The sequence below is a fragment of the Perognathus longimembris genome, chromosome 2 (genome assembly GCF_023159225.1).
Source record: "Perognathus longimembris pacificus isolate PPM17 chromosome 2, ASM2315922v1, whole genome shotgun sequence".
NCBI classification, from domain to species: Eukaryota; Metazoa; Chordata; class Mammalia; order Rodentia; family Heteromyidae; genus Perognathus; species Perognathus longimembris.
In genome coordinates this window covers 37,001,155-37,027,586 of record NC_063162.1, presented here as the reverse complement: position 1 = coordinate 37,027,586, position 26,432 = coordinate 37,001,155, and the positions used below count along the sequence as shown (strand labels likewise).

Here is a 26,432-nt window from a genome sequence, read left to right as displayed (position 1 = left end):
AATACTTATATTTTGTATATATGTATTTTATAATGCCATTTCTAATTGCTTGTCATCTAAAATTGAAATAGATTGTCAATTCCTTTCTTTACCTTTGAGCCCAAGTTTAAAACAAAACAATGCAATATCCAATATCTACACAGACCAAACAAATAGCATCAAGCTGGTAAAATAAAAAAATTTCCTCCAAAGAAATGTCCATGCCAATGAAGCAATTTTCCAACCCAGTGTGATTAACACTTAAATTAAAAAAAAGCAACAACTAGGAAAGTAACTAAATTTCAAAATAAAACTATAAGTGGTGAATTATAGGATTATGTCCTGATATCATGACTAGACTCATAAAAATACAAGGACACAACATGAGTACTTAATGGTTTTAGGTAGCCTTCCATGTATGCTATTCTAGTTCAGATTTCTATAACCAAGTAGACACAAAGAAAAGTACTGAAAGGCCTGAAACTGAATTTAAATGGGCACAGATGGCATGTTTATAACACCCCCACAATATGCTGAGTGTTCTCCATTAAAACAACCTAGACACAGTCCCTGCCTCTAGGGGATATAAAATCTAAAAGTGGATGAGGCAGCCTAATTCAAAGTAAAGTAAAGTAAACAAATAAACAGAAATAAAAACTGGAATGTAAGAGAAGAGGCCTACATTAATCTCATGGTCCCCACAAGGGTAACAGTTATCTGAAGAGTGAAAAATAAAAGCTGACAAGTAAGAGCTGCCTTATTTACCATAAGATTTAATATGACACTATGCAGTAAATATTTCCTTACAAATTATGCTGACCAGACTGAAAATGCCTTGTTGTTTTTTAGCTGCAAAAGGCAGAAAATCTAAATCTCTGTAATACATGTAATATAGGCCTGGCTGTGTGTGTGTAAAAGATGCCACACAACCTAAGCTTTGAGGCTGATTTATGGTCTGAAATTTATATTGCTTAATCCAAAGCATATGAAAGCATTATTTCAAAAGAAAATTCTGCTCTATCAGCAATTCATTAATGTGACATGAACATGTTTGCCTCAAAAACCGCAAAACCAAAAGAAAAAACAGTGATTTCTACTGGACTGCATTTTTGGTGTTATTTTGAAGGATAATGAGCTAAATTTGGCTTGATTGTAAATAAACGTTTCATTGGCTAACAGGTCAGACTATGATCCAGTTGACTAGAGCTATTTCAATAGATGTCAAACAATAATGAGAAATGTCTCCGAACATAGAATGTCTTTAAGGCCCTGGATTAAAGTAATTTTGATTTTTTAAGTTACATTTGTGAATTATCAGTTTTATTATGACATTTTCATATGCACACAAATACACATTACATATAGTCTATATTATGTATGATATACATATATAACAATAAAACACATCCTGATTTAAAATGATGTAGATTCTTCCTGAAAGACTAAAATGTGGAGGACATCCAATTAAGTTTTAAGAACCAAATTCACTTCAACAAATAGGCCTTGCTGTGCCAATGTCTGTTTGTTTGTCGGTCGTGGGGCTTGAACGCAGGGCCTGGGCACTGTCCCACTGTTCTACTACTTTGAGGTATAGCTCCACTTTTGGTTTTTGAGTGGTTTATTAGAGATAAGAGTCTCACAGTGACTTTTCTGCCTAGGCTGGCTACCAGTGTCTCTTTGGATCAGGCATCTCTGCTACTTATTTAAGAAATAATCATGTGGCCAAATTCTACAGGAAAGGAAGACAATGAAGAAAGAAATGACCCTGTTGACATTGTTGTATTTGAGCATTATTTATTTTATCTGAACTATAAAGACTATAAACAATAGAATAAAAGTTTGAGGGGGCTGGGATTTAGCTCAGTGGAAGAGGGGTTGCTTGGCAAGTGCGAGGCCCTGAGTTTGGTCCTCAGCTCTCCTGGCTTTTCCCCTTCCTCCCCTGCCCCCCCCCCCCCCCCCCGCCAAAAGCTTGCAAATACCTCACTATGCATCATGTCAGCAACCACTTTCCCATGATCTCTGTAACAGTCATAATGGTTCAATTTTCCAATTGCTATCTTGCCTCTAGTTTCAAACACAGCATCCTTTTCAATAGAAGAGTTTATTTTTCAAAATGTTCATCAAAATTATAATTATTATTGACCAGTGCTGAGTTTCAAAAACACAATGATGAACACCTAGCACTAAGAATTTCCTAATTCAGGAGTAGAGATGTATGCTTGTAATCCTAGCTACCCTATCACGGTCTAAAGTAGACCTAGGCAAAATCTCAAGCTCCTATCTGAACCAGTCACCAGTGGCTCATACCTGTAATTCTAGCTATTCAGGAAGCTGAGATCAGAGAATCCAAAGCCAGATGGAGAAGGAAAGACTATGAGACTCTTAACTCCATTTAAATACAAAAAAAAAAAAAATCCTGAAGTGGACCTGTGGCTCAAGTGGTAGAACACCATCAACTTATGAAAAAGCTAGCTAGCCCTTGAATTCAAGCCCCAGAACTAGCATAAAAACAAAACCAAAAACAATAGCCTTCAGTGGCTTCCCCCAAGCTCCTGCATCCAGTTTCTCAGCGTGGACCTTTAAGGTCTTCAATAGTATGAAACATTATGGTCTTTATTATACACCCTTCTCAAATACGCCAAATAATTTGTAGTCTTTATTTCTGTGCCTTTCTGGCTTCCTTAAGTTTTTTAAAAAGCTCTCTGCCTATACCTATATCCATTTCCATCTTTACCACAGATTTCCTGATTTCCCACCTTTGATTTACTTCCTGTACAAATATGTTACACGCTCCTGGTATTTTCATAAGTCCATCTATTTATAGTTACAATTTTTTTTCTTGCCCTTATTATTAGGCATATCTTACTTTTCTTATTGCATCTAATATACTTCTTAGGTCAGAAGATATTCTTTAAATGCAATAACTCAAATCTCTAAAAAGCTATTCTAAGACAGCTTTGGAAGGCAGCTAAGTATACAAAGACACCTGTGAAACAGATGGAAGCTAATTGAAATAGAAAAGCATTTTATGTCAACAGTGTATAATTGGAATATATCTTACCTATACCACAAATAATTGCTTCTAATCAGTAAGATTCATTATAAAATAAATTATAAAATAACTTTTTTTTTTCAGTTCTGACATCTCAAAGTAAATAGAATTTATCTCAAGTCTTACAGATTGGCAGAGCAATGCCAATGCAGAGGGCTTCCTTTTGTCCCATTTTGATCTTTGCTGAACAAAACAAACAGCTAATAATTACTTAGGTTTACCTTAAACTATAAATGGTCACGGGAATATAACCTAGCAGGAGAGCACTTTGCCTACAATGCACAAGACCCTGGGATCAATCCCTTTCATCACCAAAAGAAAGAGAAAGAGTAATATGTGCATATGTACACACATATAGGCTGGAATATGCCCTAGTGGTAAAGTGCTCGCCTTGTATACATGAAGCCCTGGGTTCAAATCCTCAGCACCACATATATAGAAAGAAGCCAGAAGTGGCACTGTGGCTCAAGAGGTAAAATGCTAGCCTTGAGCAAAAAGAAGCCAGGGACAGTGCTCAAGCCCTGAGTCCACGCCCCAGGACTGGCAACAAAAACAAAACAAATAAACACACATATAAACAAACATACATACTGATAAACATCATTCACACATCCACAGAGGAGACCACGGGAATTAACATGTTCAATTCATCAAATTTCCTGGTAAGGACTTAAAGTAAAGACTAGGAGTTTCTTGGCTAAGGTCACAAATCTAAGGTTAGGACAAAGGTTCAAAAACCATCTGCTTTCTAGTCAAGCATTCTCTCCACATCAATTCAATACTTACCTCTAGATTGTGATTATGAGAGTACCTTATTCTTAATAATCCGGCACCAATGAATTGAAGTCATTTGTACAATTCTAAGCATGCTCAGGATAAATGAAAGACTGAAGAATCAAAGAAGGAAAAAGAATTCTTTTTTTATCTTCCCCAAGAGCTTTGTATCTCATGGAAGGTTAGGAAAGAACACTCCCTCTTAAGCTTTGAGGAGAATGTTTGTGTTCAAAGGCACTCTGAGAAGCAAGAAAAACATGACAGGAAATTACATACAACTTCAAAATAATTCATGGTAGAATTTTGGCACATAATAGAATATGCTACATACAACCTTTTGAATGCTACATTATCAAAACTTATTTATGTACTTGTAACTAAGAAAGATGGTATTTCAGAAAGAAAAACCCACAGGAAAAAAACCCACAAACTTGCTGCCTATTACTTAAAAGGTACAAAAAAAAACGTGAACACATCTAATAAGTACCAAATATTTGTTATATCTTCTATCTTGTAACTCTATTCCTAATAAATGATATAAAGTAAGCTCTTAAGTGTTTACATAGCCAGGCACTGAAGACTCACGCCTGTAATCCCAGCTACTCAGGAGGATACGATCTAAGGACCACGGTTCAAAACCTGCCTGGGCAGGGAAGTCTTATCTCCAATTAACCACCAGAAAACCGGAAGTGGCACTGTAGTTCAAGTGGTAGAGCACTAGCCTTGAGTTGAAGAGCTTGGGGACAGTGCTCAGGCCCAGAGTGCAAGCCCCATGCCTGACAAAAAAAAAATAAGTGTTTACACAAAAGTTAATCTTAAACTAGGCTAGGTAGTGTACTTTTGGAGGCTGAGGCAGGAGGAGGAGTTTGAGACCAACCTGAGCTATGGTTGTCTCAAAAACTCAAAATAATCATCATGATCATATTAGTATAACCCAGTACCATTCCTTGTTTTCCTTTTTTGCATTCTTTGCTTATTTCTGTGGCAGTCCTAGTGCTTGAACTCAGTTCTTGAGTACTATCCTTGAGCTTTCTTGCTTCAAGGCTAGCCCTCTACCACCTGAACCAAAGTTCCCCTTTCAGCTTTTTGATGGTTAACTGGAGATAACAGTCTTACAAATTTTCGTGCTTGAGGGGACTTCAAACTGCGATCCTCAGATCTCAGTCTCCTGAGTAGCTAGCTAGCCACTAGCACTGGATTACCTAGTGTTATTCTTGAATACTGAAGCAGGCCATCCTTGACTATAGAATGCTTCTACTAATAGTTAAAAAAAATAAGTATTAACAATTTCAAATGGAAATATTTCCAAGGTTTATACTATGTGTGTAGTATCAATATGTGTATATGTTCCCATTCTTTCTATATTCCATATGCATGCATGTATATGTGTGACTGGCGTTTATTCTCTCTATAACCTATATGCATGTATATGGATGTATGACTGGCATGTAGTTTTTGGTAATATTAATTTTCCCTAAAGATCTTGTGTGATGAGACAGTATTTTTCAAACTTTCCTTATAACATAACATAAAACTCAGATTTTGCATTACAAGTTAGGATGCTCATGTACATAGTTTCTGTAGCAATCCAACCTTAGAGCTTTCAAACTCTACAGCTCCCAGATGGAGGAAGAGCCTCTTGGAGTAAGAAGAAATGGATTACTACTTGAGGGAGCTTAAGGTGAAGGAAACACCTCCCAGCCCATCTCCCTTGGAGAGGCTTTCTTAAATCTGAAAGGAGCCCAGGGATCTAAACAGAAGGAGATGAGCCATTCAAACAGGACCATATGAATAGAAAGCAGTGGGCGAAGCACTCAGAAAGAGGCAAAACAGGAGGCAGCAGAACATGGCAGCAGGAAGGACAGCAGCACACCTTCTGCTTTTAGAAGGTAGGTAGCTTCCTAAGGACAACTCCTAAATATAGTAACCTGTTTCCCCCCTCATATTTTTATTAGTGCATATTAGTTGTACAATGGTGGACTTTGTTGTGTGGTAGCCCCTTCTTGCTGTCTAATATGTGAAACTGAACCTCCACTGAGCCATTTCCAAAACTAAATTAAGTGCAGAAGAACCTCAGCTTCTCAAAGGCAATCTAGACCCAAACAGTCCAGAAGAGAATCTGTCTTGTGTTCTTGAAGAAACAGGTTTTGAGGCAATGGAAGGAGCTCTCTGATCCTCAAATTGCACATCTGGGTCATTCTATATATTCTAGTACCATTTAGTCCTTCACATGGGTGACAGGAGAGAGACAGGTAATGCAATACCAGCTATAAATTAGGTATCCATTTTTCCACCATGTAAAGGTGTAGGGGGGCTTACACATAATACATAGTCATTTGCCAAATAAGTACTAGGCTTATCATTTTGGTTAACAATACTAAAAAGGAATGAGGGTTCATATGTTTTCTATGTGCATTTCAGGGGACCGAAAAAGAGGATGCTACTCGGCTTTATGGGAGGCAATCCTGCAACCTTATGGCTTTCATATTTGTATGGTTTTCTAAAATAGGCATGAACAGTCTGACTTAGTTCTACCCTATGTATTTACACAGAGAAGGAATCTCAGAACTTTTAAACTACAGTAGGTGGTCTTGTCTTTCTACTCCTTTATTGTATTAAAGGGGAAAAAAGTACTTATGGGTCAAAAGAATGACTGAGTGTAATTACTGAGATTTAAAAGCAGAAAATGCATATGATGGCTGATTAGAGAGAGAACACTTTTTCCTCTGATTCAAGGCAAGAGGTGCATCTGACAAAAAACATACTCTATTCCATCTTGGTTATTTTTTTCAAATCTAAGTTTCTTTGTTGGAATAACTAGAAGGTTGGATTTAATCCTATAGTCTAAATGGTTTACCATTCAAAGCCACTATAGGACCCAACTAGATCAATGTGAAAACAGCTACCTCAAATGAAACAATGTGCTTTTTTTCTTTTAAGGTTCTGGGGTTTGAACTCAGTACCACATGCTTGCTTGTTATGCCATGTGCTCTCCCTCTGAGCCATATCTCCAGCCTGAAACGCTTTTGACAGAAAATTTATAAATTACCACCAATTGTTCTAAATGTTCCTCCTTTTAGAGGAGAAATAATTATGATGGTACACAAAAAATGAGCCAAGTCCCAGTACTCATTTACAATTTTAAATGGTCCAGTATCATTACCTGGCAGTGAAGATGACAATGCATAATCAACACTGAGCAATGCATCTAAGACAAGGATCAAATATGCCAACTTACAAAGACATGTTTACATATGTACTGAACACTCAGGCTTGCAAAATCCTCCCATCCATAAAGTCACTGGACTCTATGTGTCCTTCAGTTCAGATATAGTAAATACAAGACACATGCCCATGTGGATAAGAGAAGCTGAAATGGCCTTGGAGCCAACTATCTGGATTCTCAGTATTGCCACATACTAAATCGGTGATCCTCAGTTAGCCATCTCTTTGCCTCTGTTTCATCATCTCTAAATGATAATAATATTGTTTCTATCTCTTGGGCCTTACAAAGGACAAAGTAGTGATGATGAGCTACATGCTGGTTGCTGTTACCAGTAGCTGCATTGTATGGATTTAAAAAAAAAGAAGAAGAAGAAGAAGAAGAAAGAAAGTCCGCAGAGCCAGGAATAATAATTCGATCTTCTTCCGAGAGGTGATGATCTATCAGCAGAGGGCTAGTTTAAATATCTTGTTTATTCAGCTGACATAAGCAGTTCATTATAGAATTCTGCCAAGCTAAAGTTCTACTGCTTAAAACATTTACAAAGTTGTATCTTAATCTATGATCACAGACACACTTTAGATTAAATAATTTTGAAAAAAAATCCACTTTTGAAATTGTAGGCAACTTATTTGTTTGTGGTTCTGGGGATCAAAGCTAGGGCCTTGCATGTGCTAGGCAAAAGTGCTCTACAACTGAGCTAACCTCCTATCCTCCAAATGGTTCATTTGGGGATAGTAGCAAGCACTAAAGAATAGTTATTTATGTTGCTATATTTGTAAAATGAAAATATTATATTTCAGTTTTCAATTCAATTTTGTTTGTCTAGACAAAAAAAGGCACAAGCTGGGTGCCTGTGGCTCACACCTCCTAGCTTCTCAGGAGGCTGGGATCTGAGGATCATGATTCAAAGCCAACTCAAGGAGGAAAGTCTGTGAAACTCTTATTTCTAATTACATATCCCCTGCCCCCAAAAAAGACAGAGGTGGAGCTGTGGCTCAAGTGATAAAGCACTAACCTTCAACTGAAAAGTTCAGGGACAGAGCCTAGGCCCTATCAAACCCCAGGACTAGCACAAAAGCAGAACAAAACAAAGGCACAAATCTATCATATAGCATGTTAGTATGATGATTTTTGCCTAAAAAGCTTTATTAAATTAGAAAATATAGATGGAAAGTAGTACAATAGTGATAAAGATGACTATATGGGGGAGGGGGTGGCTGGGAATATAACCTAGTGGTAGAGTTCTTGCCTCATATACATAAAGCCCTGGGTTTGATTCCTCAGCACCACATATATAGAAAAAGTCAGAAGTGGCACTGTGGCTCAAGTGATAAAGGGCTAGCCTTGAGCAAAGACAAGCCAGGGATAGTGCTCAGGCTCTGAGTTCAAGCCCCGGGACTGGCAAAACAGAAAGAAAGAAAGAAAGAAAAAAAGATGACTATATTGGGATTTCTTCTGTTTTTCCCATTTTCAAAACATTCAGTATTGTGATATAATATTCCTAATTTTAAAACAAAGAGAATAAGAAGGTGTATCAAGGTAGAAGAAACACTTAGAAATCAAGTCTAGAAAAACAATAGATGCCTCAGAAACTGCTCTCTTTTTTCAGATGTCATAGATTTCTTTTCTTGGATTTAGTTCAAAGTTTTTCTCTTTAGTGATTTAGGTGACTGCAATAACATCTTTCACTGTGTCTAAAAATAGGGCATGGGTGTGTAAATTTATGAGCTGAAATGCAAAATTAGAGTGCTAAATCATTTGGTGTATTCTAGTATACGAATTTATTTTAAGCATTGATATCCACATGTTGTGTGTGTCTGTGTATGTATGTGTGTGTGTGTGTGTAATTCAATGCTCTTTATTCTTTTATGGTAAAGAAATGTGAAATGGTGAGCTTTGTTCATATATGCCAAATCACTTCAGAGAATAACTGTGGGCAAAGCATTTCTTCCTTTCAGGCCTCAAATACCTTCTTTAAATAAGGAGAACATACTGAAACATCATTGGTGGCTCTCAACCTTCTTTCCATTCCAGCCCATTCAAGAGATTCAACATCCCTCCACTTACAGAGTATGTATGGTTTGAAAATGATCCAGAGTTGAGTCTGTATACCCAGAAACTATTATGCTGGTACCCTGTGCTACACCTACTGTAGACTTCTCCCAGGATTCACAAGCTTCTAAGTCTGCCACTTTAGGCAGGGAAAATTGCAACCCAATGACCTGAACTTATCTGATAGTATCACTTTAATATACTTAAGAGAGAAGGCCAAAAGTGAGCATGTAACTCTATCCAAGGTAAAAGGCAAGGCTCAAATAAGAATCTGAATACTGAAGCCATCAAAGTAGATTTTGAGACTGTTCCTATGAAAGATGGCATATCTGAACTGGAATTGGCTTCTAATCAAGAAGTTACAAAAAGAGAGACAGAGAAGGCAAAGAATAAATCTCTATGGTTAGAAGGAATGGATTGTGTGATTGATATAACTTTTGTAAGTTAACTTGCCTGGTAACACAGAAAAGAAACCAGATTGACCTACAGTGGTGCTATATGACCCCCAATTTCATCCAAATATCAAGTTGTCACAGGTTTAACATCCATTCTACATAGGTGATATTTTTGTCCTGGGCAACTCTGTTATAATAACCAACAAGTACAGAAAAAAAGAATTGCAAAAAAGTGTGGATATATGCTAAATTACAGGCTTAGTGTGGTGATTGACAAGGATTTCCAAGCACAGCATTTACAAGTGGTGTTCATATTTCTTTGAAATGCCCATTTACTCGGGATGAATTCCACGGTATCTAAAAGCTACGTTTGTGCAAAGTTGTTGTGAAAACTTCTCACAACCAGGAAAGAAGGAAATGGCATTTGAAAAACTTCCTTGGAAAAGGTGTGTTGTCTGATTCAACTGTGAACCAACATTACATCATCGTTTAATAACTATGCAAGGCATGGTAAGGATGCTGACTGGGGCTTCTAAAGGAGGATGTAAATTATATGAGAAATGTGTAATTATACTATCTTCAAAGGAAAATTATTATTGCTAAATTAATGTTGATTGTTTGTGGTACATTTTATAGTAAGAGGACCCTTAAAGGGTATAAAGAGAAATATTGATGCACAGTTTTTCTATTTGTACCAAAAAAGAAACAAAAATTTGGCTGAGAGTATAAAGTGGCTGTCTTCTGTACCAAAAGATGCCAACAATGGTGAGACTGAATACCAGGCATTCATGCTGACCACTGCTCCAACCTCAACCAATGTTGTATTGACTTGAGGTGGAATAAGTTGACTTACAAATTTTGGTAGGCATTGATTTATTCTGAAACCAATTACAAAACCCACTGACCATTGGTGACTTAACTTGCTGAGGGCCTCTCAAACATTCAACGCTACAGCCTGGGCTAGAACTGTAAAACCTAAAACTTGGGTCAAGAACCCAGAAGAACATAAGCGAAGAAATAAAAAGAAATGCCAAAATGACAGCTCTGCAAGATGGTCCCATGGTTGTCCTAACAATGAGAAGAGAAGACCTTCTTTACATAGTGTTGGGATGAATAATATTTGCACGATGGAGAGATAAACATTCCTTTTCCTCATTCTATACCCGTGTGTCAAAGCATCCAAAACAACTTAATTTGTGGCCATTTCTATTGTGGTTGGAACTTTACATACAAGTTTATCTTGAGGGAAATAAACCTGCTTGGCTTGACTCACCATGAATCACAGCCAAGAGGTCATCTTGTTGTGTATCAGCAACTAGGTTTTCACTACAGCTGTGTGACCTGAAGTGGCAGAGCAAAGACACCAAAATAGAAGGAGCAGGAGCCTTCTCAGCCCCAAATGGGCTTGCTTTTCCAACCTATTCCGGCAACTGAGCAAGAGCCAACCGCAGAGCGCAGAACCCAACCACTCCGAAGGAGAAAGACTGCAAGGCCCACCGCACCTTCCCTGCCCTCCCAGGAAGCCCAGAGAAACAAGAATATGTTAAAATAATAAGAATAAGAATAATCCAGGCTTACGAAGGAGCGTGGAGAAATCACAGCAAATGACAGGGGACAAAACTAACCCACCGTAGAGCACCAGCCGTGAGCATGAAGCACAGATTTCGGGAAAGGGCTGCACACCCCGAGGAGAATCTCCACCCAGGGACTCCGGGCACAGCCCCTTTCGTGATCGCGCAGCGAGTCTCCAGTCTCCAAGCACCTCGGGCCACCGGGGGGCCTGACCCCGGACCCTACCTCACCTGTCCCGTGCCCACAGTGCGGGCAGCCGCCCTCTTAGCCCCATTGGCCTCCGCCCCGGCCCATCCTCCCATTCTGTGCCCTCCTCACACATCCAAGGGGATCAACGCCCAAATCAGCCACGGGCAGTGGGCCGATGCCCTCCCCGACGCCCCAGGCCGGGGCCCCTGGCACTCACTTTCTGAATCCGCTTCAGCGCCATCGGTCAGGGAGGGCGGTGGGGACACGGGCCGGCTGGGGAGCGGCTGCGGGGCTGGGGGGCGTGGATCGTCGTGGGCTGGGTCCTCTGGCTGCTTGGCTGGATCTGCCGGGTGGATCCCCCGGCTCGCCGCTCGCTGGCTCGCTCCGGGAGCCGGTGCCTGCTCCGTGTGCGCCCGAGCGCGAGTGTGCGCGAGTCAGTGTGCGGGCGGGGACGCCGGCGAGACTCTTTTGTTTCCGCTTTTGCTTCTGGGAAGGAGCCTGCGCCCTCCCCGCCGCGCCCCGCCCCGCCTGGCACACTGGGAAGTGTAGTTCCAGCCTGGTCCGCCGCCTCGGGGGTGGGGGTGACGGGTAGGGAGTCGGGGCAGAGGACGCCTGTGGTTACTCACTGGTGACCCGCACCCGGCCAGACTGGGGTCAGAGCCCTGGGCGCTGTTTTCTGCGGGGTTGGAACGCGGCAGCGCGCGTTACTGAATGTAGGGCTGCGCATCTGCCAAGCAGCGATGACAAAAGAGCCCCTTAACGCCTTTAAAGGAATTCCTAAATTCTCAGTCAATCATATCCGAGCCAATAGGTTTTTACAGCCCAGCTCATTTTTACCCTTGCGGATGTCATGGTCCTTGTCAAACGCCCTAATTTCTCATCCTGCACATGTAACACAGACTCCTACCTATTATGACTCCTGACCTCCTCGGTTGGTATTTAAGAGATCAGAGGACCTCCTCAGTCCTGGTCATGCTGTAGGTGTTCTCCTATTGTCTACTCCTCTATAGGAGTCTAAGCTTCCTCTTCCTTGCCTCCCTGGGGTTGACAGTACTGATCAATACAATACCTGCATCCATCCCATTTCTCAATTCCTGTCAATTTATGTCTCCCTTAAAACGTGCCTTCAGCTTTCAGCACCAGCAGAGTAAGTTTTCATGGAGGTCACACGAGCTTCTGATAACCCTCTGAGTTGTTGTTGCTGTTGTTTGTGGGTTTGTTGTTGATGGTGGTGGTGGTAGAACTGAGTGTCTGGGCACTATTTGGTCAAAGCTCAAGGCTGGTGCTTTTTGGCTCAAGGCTGATGATGCTCGACCGCTTGAATCACTGCTCCACTTCCGGCTTTTTCATAGTTAATTGGAGATAAAAGTCTCCTTGGATTTTTATGCCCAGCATGGCTTCAAATCTCAGTCCTCAGATCTTAGTCTTCTGAGTAGCTAGGATTACAGACATGAGCCACTGGCGCCCTATAGCCTTTTTTGTTTGTTTGTTTTGTTTTGTTTTTAATTGGCATTTGAATCTCTGGTTTCCATGATGTCATGGCATGGGTTCTGCTCCTCCGCTTTCCCTTTACATCACTAGATCCCCATCTTAAGTGCTTGGAGTGGCCTGGAAGAATCTCAATGATGCAGTTGATGGTTTACTGTAGGATGCATATCTTCAGCTACCAAATAAGCTATGGATTCACTGCTCTTGGGCTTGGTGGCTACTTATGGCTCAATCAGCTGTGGAATGTGTGTTGGCTGATTTTTTTTTTTTCTTTCTTTCTTGGTGAGGATGGAACTCAGGGCCTCTGTTTGCAATCAGCACACACTCTAGCCCTGAGATAACATGCCCAGCCATTGAAATAGCGTCTGTAAAACACCAGCAAGGCCTTGCCATCTGCAAAGAAGGGTATTTTGGCTAACTTGAGGCATTTTTCTGGTACTTCAAAGCAAGAAACATTACCTCCATGATTTTCCTTTCCAAAAGGCGGCATGAATGCCCTTCAAAGCAGAATGAAGGATGTGCTGTGTGATCTTGGCACCAGCTGCTTGTGGAATTGTGTTCCCTTGCTGAAAGCATTTGGATATCCTGTCAGCAAGGAGCCTGCATTCACCTGCTCTCACCTACACAAATTGCAGGTACCTTACTCAGAAATCATCCAAGGTCATTCACTGGATGATCCTAATCATTACTCCATGGATATGGGGGAAAATGCACCTATAAGCAGGAGCTATGGATACAGCTTTGCTCATAATGTACTGAACAACAGGTCACTGAATTCCAATTCTCCCCATTCCATGGGTATCCTACCTCTACTAAACTACTCACCAATCACACTACTTTGGTGCTTAGAACCCTCCTTTGTGTCATGGAATCTGCTCAGTGCAAAACATCCATCCCAAGCTATCTCTAAATTCCTTCTTTCTACCTTTAGATCCTACACTACAATGAATATCATGTGTCTTTGTGCATCTATTAACTGCATAAAATGACCACTCACCATTTATGTGACAATCTTCTACAGATTCTTCTAGACCCAACTCAAATGATACATAGTTAATGATTCTCCTCTACCTAGTCACTAAGGTAGATTTACTAGTACTTAGAGTAGTTTTTTATTTCCAGAAGCAAGATGTTCATACATTAGAACTATATTATTTTGCAATAAAACTTATTTTATTTTATTTTTTGCTAATCGTTGGGCTTGAACTCAGGGCCTGAGCACTGTCCCTTTGGTGCTCAAAGCTAGCACTCTACCATTTGAGCCACAGCTCCACTTCCAGCTTTCTTGGTAGTTTTAGTGGAGATAAGAATCTTAGAGACTTTCCTACCCAGCTGGCTTCAAATTGCAATCCTCAGAGCTCAGGCTCCTGAGTAGCTAGTATTACAGGTGTGAGCCACCAGCACCTAGCTAGAGTTATCTTCTTATTTATGGCTGATTGTCTCATTGGAACACGAAGTCTGAAGACTTGTATAAAAATTGCTTTTTTCATTTAGTAATTTTTTTTTGCCAGTCCTGGGGCTTGAACTCAGGGCCTGAGCACTGTCCCTGGTTTCTTCTTGCTCAAGGCCAGCATTCTACCACTGAGCCACAGTGCCACTTCTAGCTTTTACTATGTATGTGGTGTTGAGGAATTTAACCCAAGGCTTCATGTATGGGAGGCAAGCACTGTACCGCTAGGCCATACTCCCAGCCCTAAAGTAAAATTTACATACCATATAATCCTCACATCTAAAAGTGGAATTTGAATTTTGGTAAATAGATATGCCTGTGTAATAATCAAGATATAGAGCACCAAAATATAGAAAATTTATCTGTGGTTCTTTCCAGTCACTTTCTGTCCTAAAAGCCGACTATTGCTCTGATTTCAATTTCCATAGATTAATGGTGTCTATTCTTGGATGTCATATAAATGGAAAATACAATATATACTATTTTATATTTTGATTCTTTAGCTTAACAATATATATTTACATAGCTATAGATATATAATTGATTTTTGTTATAGGGTCTTGCTCTATAACCTAGACTGGCCTCAGGATCCTCCTGTCTCAGCCTCCTAGGTTCTAGGATCACAAGTATGTGCCACCACACCCACTGCTTAACATAATATAGTTTATTCTTTCATTTTTGGTGAACATATTACTAGCCCGTTCTTTTAAGTTGCTCAGTAATATTCCAAGTTATGCATGCACTATCATTGTTTTTCTACTTTTTGTGGTTAGTGAACATCTGAGTTGTTTCCAATTTGGGTTTATAACAAAAAAATCTGCATGTATATCTCTTTTTTGTGGACATAGTGGACATTTTCTGAGATTAATGCTTAAATTTGATATTGCTGGATCACATGATTATATACATGTCACATCATAAGCAGCTACCAAATAGTTTTTCAAAGCAGTCATTATAGGCTCACATCTGTTATAATCCTACCTAATCAGGAAGCTGAGATCTGAGGATTACACTATGAAGCCAGCCCAGGTAGGAAGGTATGTGAGACTTTTATCTGCAAAATGCCAGAAGTGTAGCTGTGGTTTGAGTGGTAGATTGCTAGCCTTGAGGACAAAACCTCAGGGACAGTGTCCAGGCCCTGAGTTCAAGCTTTAGGACTGGAAATATTAAACAAAGAGTTTCAACAGCACTATGTGATTGTTGTGTGTTCTACATTCTTGTTAGCATTTGATGTCAACATTTGACAAGAATGTAGTTCTTTTCAACATTTTATTTTGTTTTGTTTTTTGCCAGTCCTGGGGCTTGGACTCAGGGCCTGAGCACTGTCCCTGGCTTCTTTTTGCTCAAGGCTAGCACTCTACCACTTGAGGCACAGCACCACTTCTGGCCATTTTCTTTATATGTGGTGCTGAGGAGTCAAACCCAGCGCTTCATGTATGCTAGGCAAGCACTCTACCACTAAGCCACATTCCCAGCACCTTCTTGTCAACATTTGACAAAAATGAAGTTCATCACATCCTTTTAGCTTTTCTGTTGAGTCTTGAAGTAGCACATTTTCAAATCTATATTTCTCTGGTTTCCATTGCTCTCAAGTACCTTTCATGTGCTACTAGCATATCTATACTTTTGTTCTCTACCTTTTAAATATGGCTCAATCTCCTCTTCTAATTTCTTCAGGTAGAAAATTATGATGGTTTTAAATCTTTCTCCTTTTCTAATAGAACACTTTGAAGATATTAATTTCTATGTACTATATTCCACAATTTTTGGTCTATTGTATTTTCTGTTTGATTTGGTTCTAACTATTTTCTATTTATACTTGAGCTTTCTCTTGGACCCTCCCCCACTTCTCCGCCATATGTCATCAAGCAATATGACACATAACTTCCACATAAGTATTTTATGGTTTTCTAGATGTCATATTGGTATTAATTTGTACATTAATTATGTTATGATCAGAGAACATATACTTTAAGATCTAATCATTTGGGCTGTAAGTATGGGTCGAGTTTTAGTGTATCTTTTTAGTAAGTATGAGGCCTTGAGTTCAAATTGCAATATTGGGGAAAAGGGGGAAATATTTAATCATTTGAGACATTAAGATGATTGTGTCTTATATCATATCCCAGCATGTAATCTATGTTGGATAATAGTCCATGCACACTTGCAAAATGTTATTTTAGGATATAGATTTCAAGAACTATCAGCTTTTATTCATATTCATTTTGTCATGTTATTCTTCCCAAGGGAAGTAATTTATTTCTACACACACACACACACTTTCTCTCCTCTCTCCTTCTCCATGGATCTGTAGCAACTCAGAACAGGTCATATTCTGAAGAAATGATGTTCCAGAAATATAGGGAGAGTGAAGATGATGTTACCAACATGCTAAAGATTTAGGTCTTGCTAAGAATACAGATGTAATCTGAAGCTGCTGCTTTTTTTTTTTTTTTTTTTTTTTTGCCAGTCCTGGGGCTTGAATTCTGGGGCTAGCACTTTACCACTTAAGCCACAGTGCTACTTTTCTGTTTATGTGATCCTGGCAAATCGAACCCAGGGTTTCATGTATGCTAGGTAAGCACTCTACAACCAAGCCACATTCCCAGCCACAGCTGATAATTTTTAAACTATCATGTGCAAACAAACCTGAATACATATTGGAAACACCTAAAGAGCTATTTAAAATATCACTGTCTAGGCCTCAGCAAGGGCTTATTAATCTCTGTAGCAGACTTTGGCAAGGGTTGTAAGATATTCTTTTTAAAAATTATTTTTGGCAGTTTGGGTGTTGAATGAAGGGCTTTGTACTTTCTGTGTGAGTACTGTACTACTTTGGCCGTACCTCCAGCTCTTAAATAGAAATTCTTTAAATCAGTGACCACAGCCTGTCTTCACATGATAATGGTATAAGTTTTTGATGGAGAAGATCTGGGGTCAGGCTAAAAATGTTACATTTCTAACAAGTCCCCAAATGATGATTTTTGAGACTACACATGGAGAACCACCGCTTGGATCTCTGCAGTTCAAAATGTGAACCAAGCCAAGTGCCGATGGCTAATACCTAGAATCTTAGCTGCTCAGGAGGCTGAGCTCTTTTGCTGTCTAGGAAAGTCTGTAAGATTCTACCTACAATTAACCAGCTAAACATCTGGATTAGTGACATAGCTCCGGTGGTAGTGTGGCAGTAGTGAACAAAAAAGCCAAGTTCAAGCCCTGGTGCCAGCACACACACACACACATACACACACAAAGTGAACCTTAGGAAGTGTCATCAGCACCACCTGAGAACTTCTTAGTCATAAAGCATCTTAGGCCCCCTGCCAGACATGCTGCATTTGACCCTGTAGCTCCTTCTCTAGAGGATCATTAGTGTTTAAGAAGCACTATTGTGGAAGTCACTGATGTACAAGGAACTGCTAAAAATGCAAATTTCCTTTAAAGAGTTTAATTTAGTTAGTCTTGGGTGAAGCACTGGAATCTGTACTTTTGAACAAGCTTCCTTTGAAGTTCTGAAGCAGATGTCTGAGGACATTTTTAAGAATCTCTACCTTGGCATATTTTTAACCCTAAGTGTCAATTTCTTCACCTATAATGAATGCAATAAATTGTGTTTGTTGAAAGTGAATGGAGCTAAGATTTCTGGTGCCTTTCCAATTCAAAGATCTATACCAAAAGAAGTGACATTTTGTTCTTTGTAACTAATAAGAAACATAAAAAGGAAGCTTACAATGTTATTTTTATCCTTCCCAGTGTAAGTTTACCTCTCCCAAAAGGGAAGCTACACTTAAAAAAAAATCTATTTTGAATCAGACACCAGTGACTCACATCTGTAATCTTAGCTACTTAAGAAGTTAAGAACGGGAGAACCATGGTTTGAGGCCAGCCTGGGATGAAAAGTCAGTGACACTTCATTAACAGCAGAGAAAAGGAAGTGTTGAATTGCTCTGGCATCTTACAGTAATAGTTTGTACTTGATATTATATTAAACTTTTCAAATCAGTTCACATACATGATTTTGGCAACATGCAAATATGTATGCAATATACAGTAGTTTAATGTTTTTAATTAGTTTCTCACACTTTTTCCACAGGTATGGTTTCAAAATTTGGCTTGTAGTCAACTGCATAATAAATTCAAAAATATCACTTAATGCCTACTGTGTTCCAGGTACCAAAGACATATGAGAAAAAAAATAGTCAAAACCCATACTTTCAAAACTATGGGGCCTGGGACATTGATAGCTCACACCTATAATCGTAGCTACTCAGAAAGCTCAGATCTGAGTATTGTGGTCCAAAGCCAGTCCAGGCAGGAAAGTCCAATTAACGAGACAAGAGCCAGAAGTAGAGCTGTGGCTCACATGGTAGAGCATTAGCCTTGAGCATAAAATCTCAGGGACAGCATCCAGGCCAGGAGTTCAAAGTCCAGAACCAATGCAAAACAAACAAACAACTACTCCCCCCCCTCCCCCATATACAACTATTAGATTTGAAAGGTGAATCTAAGCACTGGTTAAAATTGTAGATTTCTTAAAGAGGGCATCAGTCTTCCTGGAGGGCATAAACCTTTGCTTCAGACATCATACTGTGGTTGCTGGTTAGGGATACACAAAAGAGAAAGTAGACTCAGTCCTATCTTCAATAGACTGAAAATCTACACAGGAGAAAAATATAAAAAAACAACAACAACAGTGAAACAAATGAACAGCAATGTAGACATGTATTCACTCAACGGCAACACAATGTCCTGAGAGCCAAATAAATGGTATTTAGATCAAGTCTATAATGTGAGGGGAGCAGGGTAGGGAGGGATCATTATGGACTGGAGATAAGAAAACTGGTAGAGAGAATAGAACTTGGAAGGAGGGCAACACCTGGATGAACAGAGGAATCCACTCAGAGCTTCCTAACATGACAAAATGGGCTTGGAAATGAATAGGAAATATTCTTCATGGAGGCCAGGGAGCCTGCTGGACACCAGTGGGAAATATAGTGAGTTAAATCTGTGATCTGATGGGGAAGGATATTAACTGCTAGATCTAGAAATGTGAACTTTGGCCTAAATGAAAGAAACTTAAATTGAATCAGGAGCATGATATGAAGTAACAGGAATTCTTACATAGAATATTAATGCAGTGGAGAGACATAAGTGGAGTATATAAAGAGAGAGTATGGAGAAAGAGAAACAAGTTCAGCTGCTATTGCAGTGTCTGGGGCCAAAATCAGAGCCTAATAAGGGTGGTTGTATGCAAAGCTTAAAGAACAGTTCTGAAAAGGTGGAGGGTCTTGGAACCTGGCTCTACAAACATAAGTTGAAAAACAGACCAGGAACTAGGAACCCTAAATTTGTGAGAGGGGTGTAACAGAGGTAAAGGTGCAAATCTTGATGATCTTTAGGAAGAGGATTGTAGACTAAGTGAAAGGCCCATGAAGTTGAAGGTTATTAAATGTGTGGTATCCTTGTGGAATTTCCCTGATGGTGGGTAGGTCTATGATCAGGACTTGAGAGCAATCACGTGTGAGAATGGATTTGAAACTGTAAGATATAAATTGCTCCCCGGGGCTGGGGATATGGGCTAGTGGCAAGAGCGCTTGCCTCGTATACTTGAAGCCCTGGGTTCGATTCCCCAGCACCACATATACAGAAAATGGCCAGAAGTGGTGCTGTGACTCAAGTGGCAGAGTGCTAGCCTTGAGCAAAAAGAAGCCAGGGACAGTGCTCAGGCCCTGAGTCCAAGGACCAGGACTGGCAATAAATAAATAAATAAATAAATAAATAGCTCCCCGACAGAGTAAAAGAGAAAAATGAATGAGACAGTACACACTGAATTTTGGAGAATAACTACAGTAAAAGCATGCTATAGTTTGGATACAGTTTGAGTGTGTCCTCCAACAGTTCATGTTTTGAAATTTTAGTCACTATTGTAATAAAAGGTTGGAAACAACCCACCTAAGGTATTTAGAGGTGTGGTGTTTGGGAAGTGATTACAACTAGATGAAGACATCAGGGTGGAGAGTCTATGACTGAACACTAGTGACATTATAAGAACAAGGACAGATGCCAGACAGATATGCACATGTGCACTTCTTGTGTTTGCCATGATTCCCTATGCTACCTTGTTACCAGCATGAAGGCCACCACTGGAAGTGATCCCTCAACATTAGCCCAGAACTTTTAGCCAGAAGTATTTTTTTCTTTATAAGGTTTCCTTCCTCAAGTGTTTTATTATCATAATAAAAATGTACTGATACCAGATGACTGGAGAAAAAGAAGAATTAGTTGTATAAAACTAGATAGAAATGCAGCACCAGTGGCTCATGTCTATAATCCTGGCTACTCCAGGCTGAGAATCAGAGGATCAAGGGTAAGATGATTGAAGGCTTGAAACCAGCCTAGATAGAAAAGTCTGAGAGAGACTACAGTTCTAATTAACCAGCAAGAAACGGGGCTGTAGTCACGACTCAAATGAATATAAGGCCAGTTGTAAGCAAAATAAGCCAAGTGAGAGCACAAGACAATGAGTTTAACTGGCCATAAAACCCAACTAGGTGAAATATCAAGAAAGTTCTTTAAAATGGAAGACTTAGAGAAGCAAGACTCATAGAAATAGATGTGTCATCTCTCAAACTTCTGAGGTCCCTAGCCATTATGGTGACTGCAACCTTGTAAGAGACCCCAAGACACAATCACCAACTATGGTGCACCATAGCCTCTGACTCACAGTGACTATAATAAATGTGGGTTGCTGGTTTAAACTTCTAAGTGTTGGGGAAATTTGTTTTGAAAAGATACATAATAGATCTACTAGTTCTTATCTATCCTCAGTCATTCCAGAGATCTCATTTGGAAAAGCTAGAGGGCCTTTCTTTGGTTTTTATTTTGTAACCCTGTTTCCCTCATCAGCAAATGTCCCCTGTGTTGACGTCATGTGAGGTTCTCCCCTCAGTTCTTTGCTCCTAGTTTGTTTTTCAGACAGCCTTTCATTCTTTTGCTAAAGATGGTCTTGGACTTTAATATTCTACATGAAGCTCCAGAGTAGGTGGGATTATAGGTTTGAACCAACATGCCCAATTTGTTTTTGAGATCATTTCTTGGTATTTCTTGGACATGTAGAAAATATTTGCATATGACACATCTGGTAAAGGACTTGGACTGAGAATATGTTAAAAAATCTTTATCACTTCATTATATCAAGACAAATAACCCAATTTAAAAACAGCCAACAGGAGCTGGGGATATGGCCTAGTGGCAAGAGTGCTTGCCTCGTATACATGAAGCCCTGGGTTCAATTCCCCAGCACCACATATATAGAAAACGGCCAGAAGTGGCGCTGTGGCTCAAGTAGCAGAGTGCTAGCCTTGAGCAAAAGGAAGCCAGGGACAGTACTCAGGCCCTGAGTTCAAGACCCAGGACTGGCAAAAAAAAAAAACAGCCAACAAATTTGATTAGACATCTTGAAATAAGATATATAGATGAATGATAAGCATATGAACATTAGATGTTCAACATCATTAGTCATTAAAGAAATGGGAATTAATGACATAATATCACACCCACTGGGATGACTGCAATAAAAAAGACAGAGAAGATACCAAGCACAGTAGTGCACATCTCTTAAACCTAGCACTTGGGAGATGGGAGCAGGAAGCATGGAAGTTCACAACCAGCCTTGGGCTACAGTGTTCTGTTTCCTCTTTGGAGCCATACTTCTCAACAATAGTCCTTTTTTTGACTTCAGGGGGGCTACCTAAAACTGCCAGTGCTTTCCATGGATGGGTGCTTTCTTTGGGCTAGTGACAGTTTTCATTTGTTCTGGGACAGTTGTAAGCTACCCAGGTCTTCAGATATAAGAGAACCATTCCCCACTGTCATCCTCAAGTCCCATAACTGTAAAACTAGAATCACCAGAAGGCAGAGCACAGGCAGGAGAGCTGGGAATGGCTCAGAGCAGATATTTGGCACACATGCATTGCAAGCATTCTTCATTATGCCATCACTTCTGAACAGAAGTGGCTCACAAATTCTGCAAACTCTTCAGCTACAGGCCAGGAAAGTTTTAGGGAGATCATTGATCAGGTAAGGCCAATAATCAATGCATGCACTTCATTATCCCCTCACCTCTACACATCTCTGCAGTGCTTAGTGCATCTCAGTGTTTAGTAAGTCTCTCTTTGAATCTAGGTCAGAACCATAGTGTGGGAAGGGAAGAGAGCAGGGAGCCTCAAAGTGGGGGGCGGGGTAGGGAGGTAGAGGGTGGAGCTAACACTTCCCATGGGTGTCAAGGGTGTTTCTGTTATGTGTGCTTTACATTGAGTTCAAGACTGGTCTTTCCCTTTTTCACTGCCCCCCCCCACCTTTATTGATAACAAGAACCAGTTTTGAGCACCAAATAGCAAGCAGAAAAGTAGTTAGACATCTTTGGTTTAGTCAGCATTTTGATTAATAAGGCATGAGAAAGACTGCATACATTGTGATTCTATTTTGAGAATGTTCTAAGCTGTCCTGGGTACCTAGAACTCTTCTTCAATAGGTCAGCTGCATTATCCTAGTGTTTAGCAAAGTGATCAGAGGACATGTTCCTGGCAGGTCTCTGTGAGGCAAGAGGGATATCCTGGGCAATTAGGACAGGACTGTGGAAGCTAGGGGCAGGTGGCAATGAGCATGGATCAGTAATAAGGCTTCCCTCACTCTATACTACAATGGGGACAGCTCAGTATGGATCTATTCTTTAGGTTACCTGAGTGGATGTGGGTATGTCTCATCATATAAAAATTGGTTTAGTAGCTTCCATCTTGTACAACCAGTGAAAGGAGGTAAGGCATAGTACTTTTACCAGTGAGGAGCATGGTGTTCATTGAGGAAAATGTCCCTATTGTGCTTGCATTCCACATTAGAATCTATGAGAAGAAAGGCTTCTACTACCAGAAAAACAAGTTTGGAACTCAATGACTTGGTCCACAATTTTCATTAAGAAGAGGATTTTCACTTAAAATAATTGTTTTGTCTTGGGTTTTTCCATTTCTATTAACATTTTTTTCCAATGCATTTTCAGTAATTTAGTTCTCTAATTTTTTTTTTTTCCATTCCTGAGGCTTGAACTCAGGGCTTGGGCACTGTCCCTAAGCTTCTTTTTGCTCAAGGCTAGGACTCTAACACTTGGGCAACAGTGCCACTTCTGGCCTTTTCTGTTAACAGAGGAATCAAACCTAGGGCTTCATGCATGCTAGGCAAGCACTCTACAACTAAGCCACATTCCCAGCCCTAGTTCCTTCATTTAAAAAAATATGTTTTTTCCTAAAAAGAGACTTCTCTGAAGAGGAAATGAGAATGGCCAAGAGACACTTGAAGAAGTGTTCTACAACACTGGCCATAACAAGAAATGCAAATCAAAACAACATTGAGATTCCACCTCACCCCAGTAAGAATGCCCATTATCAGGAAAACTAAGAATAACAAATGCTGGAGGGGATGTAGCCAAAAGGGAACCCTACTACATTGTTGGTGGGAATGCAAACTTGTTTAGCCACTCTGGAAAGTGGTATGGAGATTCCTCAGAAGGCTAAACATAGAGCTCCCTTGCGACCCAGCAGTCCCACTCTTGGGCATCTACCCAAAAGATTACAAACAAGAACACACTAAAGCCACCAGCACAACAATGTTCATCGCAGCACAATTTGTCATTGCTAAAATATGGAACCACTCCAGATGTCCCTCAGTAGACGAATGGATCAGGAAAATGTGGTACATATACACAATGGAATTTTATGCCTCTATCAGAAAGAATGACATTGCCCCATTCATAAGGAAATGGAAGGACTTGGAAAAAATTATACTAAGTGAAGTGAGCCAGATCCAAAGAAACATGGACACTATGGTTTCCCTCATAGGGAATAATTAGCACAGGTTTAGGCTAGCCACAGCAGAAGATCACAAGATCCCAATAGCTATGCCCTTATGAACACATAAGATAATGCTAATTGAAATGGACTCCATGTTATGGAAATGAGTGTTATATCACTGTTGTAATTACTTTCAACATGCAATGTGAAGCCGTAGCTTTTTTTGGTTCATGGTCCTCTTGTATCCCCTTCCTGTGATTGTGCCTGCGCTATCACTGTATCTTATCTGAGTACCCTGGATACTGTGTATACATGTATTAGAACTAGGGAAGGGAAAGGGAATATCAAAATTGAAAGACAACAGATAAAAAGACAAATGACTCCAAAAGCAATACTTACAAATCCATTTAGTGTAAACCAACTGAAGAACTCATGGCAGGAGAGGGAAAGGGGGAGGAGATGGGGGAAATGAGGGAGGTAACAAATTGTACAAGAAATGCACCCACTGCCTTACGTATGAAACTAAAACCCCTCTGTACATCACTTTGACAATAAATAAATAATTATTCAGAAAAAAATACGTCTTTTTACTTCAGATTATGATATAAATATTCTGGGGAGAATCAGCACCATGCCTATATGTTATTGCTAGGAGAATTTTTTTCTTTGCTACTATCACAACTGCCTACTTCTAATAGTCTTTGAAGCACTAAATGAATATAAATGACTACCCCACACTGTTCATTCTTTAAGGAATCCAAGACAACATGTATTGCACTTTACTGAGAAAGAAGGATGTTTGTAATTTTACTCACCAGTTTAAACAGTGATAAACACATGAGTGCTATACAAGTTGTTAAACAAGTCTCCATACAGCCCTTTCATAAACAAACTTGGTTCCAAGTTTCCTAAGTCATATTGGTTGTGTTTTCTGCAAAGCCCAACAGGATCTGATTACTGTCAATGTGGTCCGAACTTTATCATCAAGTGTATGTGATTATGAAGTCTCCGATGGCCAGGCTATCTCCCAAGACCTTCATGAAAAGGGAGAAAAGAGATTAGTTCTTACTGTCAATGGGATTTGATAATTGGATTTGCTCTAGAAATCTAGGATAAATTTATATTCCTCATTCCTTTCTATACTTCTTTCTGCTTTCAGAATCTTTCCTCCCCATATTGTATTCTTCTCCTTCCTTTCCCCTTCCCTTCTCTATTATTCCCTGTCTGGTGCAACCAGGTTTATAAGAAAACAGTACCTCCAACCTTCAAGAGGAATGGAATTCTGATACGTTCCAACATGAGATGAACTTTGAGGATATCATGTGAAATGAAATATCAGTCACAAAATGATTACAAACAGCACTACACTAGCCTTGAGAGAAATGGAGGAAACCTATAACAGAAACACAACTGAAGCAAGCACTCATGAGAAGCTGGCCATTGGCTTCACTTCTAATGAGATTCCATGATCTGTTCCATCCTAAACTGTGGATATGACCTAGTTCCCAAAAAGAGACTCACTTATACTGAAATCTAACCCTACAGATGTGCAGGGGACAAGGGAATTCAAAAATCAATCATGGGCCCCATCTGGAATCGCAGAGTATGATTCCACTTCTATGAGTTATCAGGAGTAGTTAGTGACAAAGAGGGAGAAAACAGAATGGTAGTTCCTGGGTTCTGGGAGTGTGGGGATAGAGCATTGTTTGAGCAATTCAGAGTATCAGTTTTGCTACCTGAAAACATTCTGGAGATCAATTGTACAACATCTGAGTATATTTAATACTATTAAGTATTGGTAAAGATGGTAAAGTTTGTCATATATTTTTACCACAAGTTTTAAAAACAGTAAGTTTTATTAGAAAGACAAATAAAATTGCTAGGTGTAGTGGTATATTCCTGTTATGCTAGCATTCAGGAAGCTGATAGTGACTTTGTGGATAGTCTGAGCTTCAGGAAGATGATAGTGACTTTGTGGATAGTCTGAGCTATGTAACAAGACTGACATGAAGAAAACAAAGAAAAATGAATAGGCAAGTGGATAAATAAATAAGATAAATGTGTTGGGAGGGCATGGAAAATCTGAATTTTCATTAGACACTAGTGGATGTAAAATAGCACCAATAGTGGATGTAAAACAACACTATTATGAATTCTTAAAACTTTCAACATAAATGCAAACTCATAAATCCAACAATTCCATACTTAGAATCTATCTAGGAAAAAAGACATGTATATTCCTAGAAGAGTTTAAGAGGCAAAATATGGACATAGTCCAAATACGCATTACCTGGCGAATTAACAAAATGTGGTATATCCATACAATGGAATACTATTTAGCAATGCATTGGCATAAATTAGTGACATATGCTATCTATCACATGTGTAAACTTCAACATTATGCTAGGTGTGT

The 26,432-nt window shown here is 39.7% G+C and overlaps 1 protein-coding gene across 1 annotated transcript in view; it reads right to left on the bottom strand.

Moving 5' to 3' along the window:
- The window catches only part of Ube2d1 (ubiquitin conjugating enzyme E2 D1), a 31,214-nt gene extending 19,498 nt beyond the window's left edge, over nucleotides 1-11,716 (bottom strand). Inside the window, exon 1 of the mRNA XM_048338803.1 lies at nucleotides 11,457-11,716. Within this exon, the coding sequence (XP_048194760.1) occupies nucleotides 11,457-11,480 (24 nt within the window). The 5' untranslated portion in view covers nucleotides 11,481-11,716. The remainder of the gene's footprint in view (nucleotides 1-11,456) is intronic.
- Between the last annotated feature and the right edge of the window lie 14,716 nt (nucleotides 11,717-26,432).